The sequence below is a fragment of the Euphorbia lathyris genome, chromosome 7 (assembly GCF_963576675.1).
Source record: "Euphorbia lathyris chromosome 7, ddEupLath1.1, whole genome shotgun sequence".
Lineage (NCBI taxonomy): Eukaryota > Viridiplantae > Streptophyta > Magnoliopsida > Malpighiales > Euphorbiaceae > Euphorbia > Euphorbia lathyris.
In genome coordinates, this window is record NC_088916.1 from 39,996,792 (window position 1) to 40,005,224 (window position 8,433).

At 35.4% G+C, this 8,433-nt stretch overlaps 1 protein-coding gene across 1 annotated transcript; it reads right to left on the reverse strand.

The window, feature by feature from the left end:
• Positions 1-2,169: 2,169 nt before the first annotated feature.
• Positions 2,170-7,942, reverse strand: LOC136235384 (uncharacterized). The gene is made up of 6 exons (XM_066025032.1): positions 7,778-7,942; positions 7,579-7,663; positions 6,707-6,842; positions 4,904-5,041; positions 4,706-4,824; positions 2,170-2,604 (listed from the first exon to the last, which is right to left on the reverse strand). Exons 2-6 carry the CDS (start codon positions 7,620-7,622, stop codon positions 2,442-2,444), a joined length of 600 nt encoding a protein of 199 aa, XP_065881104.1. The 5' UTR covers positions 7,623-7,663; positions 7,778-7,942; the 3' UTR covers positions 2,170-2,441.
• Between the last annotated feature and the right edge of the window lie 491 nt (positions 7,943-8,433).

Genomic DNA, 8,433 nt, shown 5'->3' on the forward strand with positions numbered 1-8,433 from the left:
TGATAATTCAGGCTTTAAGGAATTATTCGGTCCCTTTTATTCCTAACAATCATTTGATAATCATATTCAACTCATTTCGAAGTTCGCGGGTACACTACAAAAGGGCCACAACATTACCATCTTTGTAAATCGTAATTTACAATGTACCGGGATATTTACCTTTTAAAAAAACTATGTCAACATATACAGCAGGTCGAATATGTTCTTTAAAAGCTTTAAGTGAATGACTCGTAACCATAAAGAAATACTTAAAGTGATCATCATCATCAGTTTCAATATGGATAACCGTACCTGGATTATTACTCTTCAATATCTCACAGTAGTCTGGTAACAACATGTATGACTCTTTCGGTGTACCATATTGAGCTTCTAACGTCCAATTTCTTGCTCTCGAAGCTTGCATATAAAAGAGGTTAATAGTGTGTTCTTTTCCAAAATCGGAAATAATGTCCTTTGGCTGATACATTCTATCATCCTAATCAAACTTATTTGCTAGAAGTGTGCCTACAACATGTTTCTCCACTTGCCTGTGATGTGGTAATATTTGATTTTTGTGGCAAGTGTGTTGGTCCATCCTATCCATTATTCGAAGCCTGAATATCTCGAAATTTTATATCACGAGAGCTCTAGCCTGGCACTTACATACATCATGTCTACATTTAACTTCAAGCAAAGAATTGTTGGATTTGTAGCCTTCCATTCATATTTTTCTTGAATTGCATGTCTTCCAAGTGCATCTTGCAATTATCGTTTGTTTAAGAAGATATCATGCACCTTTAAACCGATCACCCCTATTGATGCTTTAGATACAATAGAAATCATAGGTGCATCATGGACCTCTGGAATCTACCGAAATGCATCAGTCCTTCTTTTTCTGTTTTCGTCATCTGCCTCATAAGAGTACCCCATATATCTTTATGTATCATTTGATCAACAATTGGATAACTATTTGATTTGATCTGACACATGGTTTGGACGTGTATTGTCTTGTGGAGGGTTACTCGTCTCAAGATTCTTTTCCTTACAACCTCATGATATTTGTGCATCTATTCCTCGCGGTATCAATTCAACATATAGTGGCATCACATAGATCAGATTCTTCCAGCAATACTCTAAAAAGCATCGTGCATCATTGTGATCTACAATATATACTACTTTTCCAAGATCTTTGTTTGGAACGTCTTTTGCTTACATGGATATGTATAGATCAAATGAGGTTGAATCAACACGTGCAGAAGTGTAAATTCTCTCTTTTAAATTCTCCAACTTCAATTTCGTTAAAAACTTGGAGCAACTTCGATGCACCACTCGCGTATGTAATAATACTTACAACTTTTTTCATTGGTCATTCATGAGATCAAACAAATAACAAGCTTCGTGGACATACTTCTACTGATGAGAAAAAATCATTGTCAAATTTCTATAAAAAAAAAACATATCATATTAAACAAATACATAGATTAGGTAGTTCACAATTGTAAAATGGAGTGAAATTCATTGACTCTTTGCATTTTGTCAATCAATTCGCATTTGAGGAATTGTCACAATTTTATATTATCGGCAATTTAAATAAATTGTGAAATAAGTCACATTTTGTAAATTGCGAAGCACAAAACAGAAAGTTACTTCGCAATTGGGTCACAATTCATACTAAATGCGAAAGATAAAAGATGTTTACAATTTAGCAAGATGGTTCGCAATTGGCGATTTGCGAACCACGGAAACCTAGGTTACGTGCAACTAACTACATACAACACTTGCATACAACTAACCTAGAATTGCAATTGATTATTATGTATTTAAAATCAACAAAAACTTATATGATGATGTCAATAAGAACTTGGATTGATTATTAAAAGTGATTTGGAGATGAAGGCTAAATTGATTGTTGAAAATGTTGTTCTCAAAAACTTAAATTATATGTTGTGTTTGTTATATATATATACTAGGGGTATTTTTTGAAAAATATATATTGGAAGAGTCTAGTTTGATAGTATATGTCTAAATAGATCTAAAAATGTAAATGAACCTCTCGATTGGGCCAGTTCTATAAATTTCCCTAAACTAACCCTAAATATACAACTGTTTGTACAACAAAAATAATTTGGTAAGAATTCGTACAGTTATTTGTATTACAAAGATAATTTGGTATTATGCATTCAACTTCCATGAAAGAGAATTAACAAAGTAGAATTGCAATTGATTACAAGAATGTTAACTTACAAAAAGGCCATCATTTACGTAGCAAATGCTAAAGCTCTGAACCAAGGAGGATTAGGCAAGCTGTTTCAATATGCTATTGCAACCCCAACAAGTTAAATACATACAGTAAAGTAGTACTCTCTCATTTAGATCAGATCTAGATATAAATGGAAGAAAGTAGCCTTGCCTTAGAGCTATGATCTACAAAAGCCGGGCCCTAATGTGTACCGTCTCTGCCACTACTGCACTTGATGAGTGTCAGCTTTCCTCTGGAAAAGGAATGACCCTAGTAGAACAGCAATGCTGGTTATGGCTATGGTGAATAGGAGCCGTTTCCGTGAATAATCATCCGGCTGCCTTCTTGGAGGAGGACCTTGTGCTCTTTCAGCTGCCCTATCCACCCTTCAAATATTCCATACAAATTAGCTTTATCACAACATCATAAAGAGATTACAGATAAGACAAACTTCTGAGATTTGAGTTAATCCACAAAAATTGATTGGATAAAGATATTACATATAGTTTCTTCCTTTTCCAAACCAACACTTTTTCCTATCACAAGGACTACAACAGTAATTGTTTGTCTAAACTCAGGGCTGATATTGCAATTTTGCGCTAAAGATTTTATTTCTTAAATTAAAACTGACACTAACGGTACAAGTTATAAATCTACTTACATGGAAGAATATAAGCATATGCTTAATCAAACTTCTCGGACCACATCTCAAATTTCCAAGAGACTACAATATTATATTATAACTACCCTAAAATATCACAAGGATTTGCATACTTCTCCATTGATTTCAAGCTAGACTGCAAAATATATAATGAAACTTCTAGCATCCAGGCTTTCCCCGCTAGAAAATATCAAGACTATTGAAGGACAAGATCAACCCCTACAAGTGGAAGAATGGGCACACACGTTCCCAACAGAAACTCACAATGACCTCTCAATGCTCTAAACCCTTGAACCACTTGGGAGATTATAGACCCTTAAACCACTTGGGACATCTTGCAGAAAATTCTAGGTCCAGTCAGCATCCGTGCTGTTGATCATGGTTTTTGGTTGTTGTTCAACTCAAATGAGTAATTGAAAAGAGTAAAACAAGAAAACATGTTTTCTCAACTCAACGGTTTTGATAAACTTGTTTAGAACAGTTCCCACGCCCCTGCTGCCAAAAAATAATTGGACAACAATAGAAGACCAAAAAGTAACACGGATACCAAACAGGGGTACAAATCCAGAATCAACACATCTTCAGCTCTGTTACACAATAAGTCAATGTAATAAATGTAAGCATGCCTAAGACTGCTATAACAGCTAGATGGCTGCTAGTAGGGTCTCTACGCTTGCTCAATTATAGGAGTAATTTAGGGAGAACCTTGTATATATATTTGTAATGATCTTGAGTTTTATACATTCACGTAGGCCCTTCATCTACATGGTATCCCATGGATGTTTCTATAATTTCATGGTCTATAACAAGCCCAATAGGCAGTTTCATTTTCACAAATCACAAATACTAACAAAGACCAAAGAGTATCATGGATACCAAACAGGGGTACGAATCCAGAATGAACACACCTTCAGCTCCAAATGGTAGTTTCATTTAGACAAATACTAAAACAAGTTCAGAGACTTATTCCACTTCACACTAAAATTATGTAGCAAAAACAATGCAATTTAACAGCATTGAAATTTAAAACTTATAGAGACAGTAAAAAATCAGTCAACCATGCCCTTTTGATGGCACTATGTCTTATCAAATGGCTTACCTTTTTCACAACATGTGTTTGATCAAATAGACACCAACTGTCACATAACTAACAATCAACATAACCACAGACCCACATACTCATATATTTTGTATTTTGATTTAACTGCGACATGAAATAACTACTTAGATGGTTTATATTGTATTTCGAATCCACATGAACCACAGGTCCACAACAAATTGATTATAACATAAGCATTCACATAAGCTGCACTCTGCAAGGCTTCCTTCAACAAACCCTAAAAATTAAGTACTTTTAAGGACGCACAACATTATTGTCATGGAACCAATTGAACTAAAAGCTCAAGCTTATAGTTAAGGCCCAAGCATAGATCTTATATTAATCTCTAACACACCCCCACACGCAAATGCCCCATGGGCTTGCAGTGTGTACAACACTGGCCCATCTCACCATGTGTTTTTAATTTCACAAATTAATGAGGTTGTCAGGACTCAAACCCTCAACCGTTTGGTCCAAGAAGCTCTAATACCATGTCATGGAACCGATTGAACTAACAGCTCAAGCTGATAGTTCAAGGTCCACTTCATATAATATTGGACAATTATAACTAAATAAGGCCTATAATTCAAAAACAGAGAAAGGAAAAGCATGCCACTAAAACAACAAAGTTCCAGTTACACCACAAATAATCGAAAATTGTGGCAGGAAGTAAGCGACTACAATGAGTTTATTTAATAGTGGAAATTAGTCCGGACGGTATATCTACCTGGAAGATTCCACAATATCATCAACTGAAAGACGAAAGCATGGATGCGAGTTAAATTCTCGCAGCCGAACATATTTGTTACAGTTAAGACAACGATCTGTCCGGTTCCCACATACTTCCTGAATAAAGTCAAACGAAAACAACTCAATCAAGCAACTAAAAGTTGTATTGTATTATGTATATCATTGATGGTCCTACCTGGTGCTCAGCTAGATCAATTGCAGGCAATGGAAACTCACAGTAATTACATGTAACAATCCTTTGAGGGCAGTTTTCACCTTTATGGACTGCTAGAACCTCACGCTCCATTGTCTCACTGCAGAGAGAACAGGATACCTGCTTCCAACAAGGTAAATATAGTATCACACAAACAAACTTCACCATACGACCCATTCCTTTAAACTTCATTACCCACAGGTGAGAAGTCATAGATACTTTGTGGAGAAAATACCCTTTAGGAACAGTAAAATAGATATCTAATTCAAAAGCTGGTTGAGAAGCCTGTCAAACTTTCCATTACAGAAAAAAATTCCGTAAATAAAGGAACTTGAAGCAGCATAAGCACTTCTGAAGATTGAAACTTTCATAAAAGAGAAACATGAAGAATCTACCAAACACTTGGTCATAGTATAAAATGTTCCACTTAAAAAGCAATGTGAATTATAATATAGCAAGTTTTGCACTTTAGTTTAGACTACCCCACTACTTGGCCCTCAACCCTGCGACAATATTCTCAAAAATCCAAGAAAGTGATGGACGTAGGTATAATCCTAAGTAATTCCTTATTGCTAGGGCTGTAAATGAACAGAGCCGCTCATGAGCGGCTCGGTGATCGGCTCGATAAAAGCTCGGCTCGACTCGGCTCGATTTGTAAATGAGCCGCTCGTGAACACGATTTACTGGCTCGGTTCGTAAACGAGCCAAGCTTGAGCAGGTCAAAGCTCGCGAGCAGGCTCGATTAGAACATTTATGAACAAATTTTAGTTTTGTAGAAAACTATATAGTTTTGTGTTAGTTCACAAATATCTAAACTTAATATTATTTCATTTGCTATTAGATGAGTTCGTTTATAAACATAATAAATGAGTAATAGACGAACTATTTGTAAGCATCTTGTTTATTTATTCACGAACTTTGATTGTGAGCTTGTTTATGTACACAATTAAAGAGTTATTTGCGAGCAAACTTCACAAATATAATTAACAATTTACTTACAAACAATTCATGGTTAGATAATTTTCTTAATGAACCAAGTCCAAAAGAGCATTTTGGGCTCGAAACAAGCTCGAAGCTCGGCTTAAGCTCGTTGAGCAAGCCAAAGCTCGGCTCGGACTCGGCTCGTTAATTTTATAGCAAGCTCAGCTCGGGCTCGAGCTCGTTAATTTTATAGCGAGCCGAGCTTGAACAGGCCAAAGCTCGACTCGGCTCGGCTCGATTACAGCCCTACTTATTGCTACCAAGTCACAAAAATATTGACATCAACAGAACTGTGATTAAACATAAGTTCTCATTTCCCTTAAGATTGTACATTCCTGGTTTTCCAACAGTTTCAGGCACATGAATGTACTTCGTGAACAAAAAAATCTGATGTCCCTTGAAACTACTTCTAAGTATATTTACATCAGGACTATCAATGTGGTAGACAACTTTCAATCACCCCAAAGGGTAATATATAACAAGCAAGTTGTCAAATATATTGGACATAAAATTGAAAAGAATGGAATCACCAGGTGTATATATGTTTTTAGGTAATTTGATCTCAGCTACTCTTATACTGCTTCACCCTTTTATAATTTAAATTCTGTACCACTAAGAGAAGTTCATGCATATTTTCAAAAATGCTTAAACGGTACAAGTTGAAAATCACTTCTCCCCCACCTATTTCTGTGAGCAATTAAGCGCAAGAAACTTCACAGTTGAAGGAAAAAAAGATAAAACCGAGAATAATTAATAAAATTCTTCACTGACTAAAGGTCAATAGCTTCCCATAAACCAACATACTGGAGCATGAACATTGAAGAAGTGTTCATCAGAATGCATTCTTGGGACCATATCACCACATGTTTTGCATTTTTCAAGATTCCGGGAACAATGTGCAAAATGCAAATCAATGTTTGAGGAAGGGATAGCTCTGTCACTGGAAAAACAAAGTAAAGAAACTTATCAGTTATTAGATATGTCTAGCTGGCAAAAATCTAATCAGCTGGAATATAATCTACAATAATAAACGCACAAGTGACAGAAACCATTTGAAAGTAGAGGAATTGGGAAAGAGAAGTAAAGAAAATGCTATGTATTAATTACAGCAAACAATGGAGGGGGAAAAACACTTGCTGTGCGTGTTATATTAACATATTTAGGAAATCAAACTTGGCTCTAATAAAACATTCCAAGGAGACATCAGGTTTGACCAAAATCATAAAAAAAAAAAGGGCGGCCCGGTCGCATTACGCGTCCCCGCTGAGCGAGGGTCCGGGGAGGGGTCCCACCACAAGGGTTTGACCAAAATCATATTAAAAAAAAAAAAAAGTAAGCCTCAAACCCTCCCAAAATTATGAATTCAGATTTCTGGCATTTGCTAAAATTTTAACAGTTAAAAAAGGTTTTAACACGATTAGATGGGTTGACCAAGAGCACCGGAAACACTAATTAAAGCAACAAGAAGATGAAGAAACATGATTCAAATAGATAAGATAGAAGATTTTAGCTTCCCATACAAGGCTTTAAGTATATCCAACCAAATGACTGAAAATTCAAAACAAACAACTACGATCAAGATGCCAGAGACTATATATTAACGCTTAGGACCAAAATTGAGAAGAGAGCAAGATGATCAAAACATAAGAAGATAGGAAACATGAAATTAGAATTACCAGTGACTGCATAGTGTTGTGGTTTCCTCAGATGCAATCGCCATATCGCGAAGACACAAGACGATGTCCCTCTTCGAGCAAAAACCTTGAAAAGAAACGGAGAATTAGGGGAAAGAATCGGACAGACTACAACTCGAAAAAATGGCAGCAGGCATGCATTGATCAAGCAACGATTCGCGTTATCTGTATTAAATATTACCTTCCTCTTGATTTTGTGATTCTTTAAAATTGCTTATTCTATTCTGTTTCTTTGGAGATTTTTGACACAATCGAAGAAGGAGAGACTTTTCGTTCAACAAACTTCAGATGGAGAGACTTTTCCTTGTTGAAGCGTGCTTATACGCGCCTTGGGATTTGTCGATTTTATTTTGGACCGCATTTGGATTTTATATTAAGCCCAAAATGATCCAGTATATAATCCTGGGTCAGCTTTTAGGCTAATAAGATGTGATCGTGACCACTGAATCCCATCCAATCACGCAGCTCACGTACTGGTGGCTAATTTCAGAAAGTGTAGTCTATTGGAGCATCCCTAATGGTTGGATACTCCAACTATTAACACATCATCATTCTACACTATTACAAAATACTCTCCATATTAAAACACTCTTTAAAAAACCCCTCTAATGATTGGATACTATTTTTTTTTTTAATGGACCCCATATGTTATAATATTTTATTTTTTACTTCTTTAATTTTTGTATTATTAATATTTAATAAATTAGTAACCAAAAAATATTTAATAAATTATTCAATAACATTAAATGCTATGAAATTAATTTTTAAAATGAGAGATGAAAAAATTCATACATTTTAATTTATTGTTAAAAAACCATAGAAATTGTAAAAAGAAAA

Bases quoted from the DNA above. Each gene is read 5' to 3' on its own strand.
- LOC136235384 (XM_066025032.1), bottom strand. From the start codon at position 7,622: ATGGCGATTGCATCTGAGGAAACCACAACACTATGCAGTCACTG. The intron at 6,843-7,578 runs GTAATTCTAATT...TTGTTTTTCCAG, and splicing joins ACAACACTATGCAGTCACTG to TGACAGAGCTATCCCTTCCT. The intron at 4,825-4,903 runs GTAGGACCATCA...GACTTTATTCAG, and splicing joins TTGATCTAGCTGAGCACCAG to GAAGTATGTGGGAACCGGAC.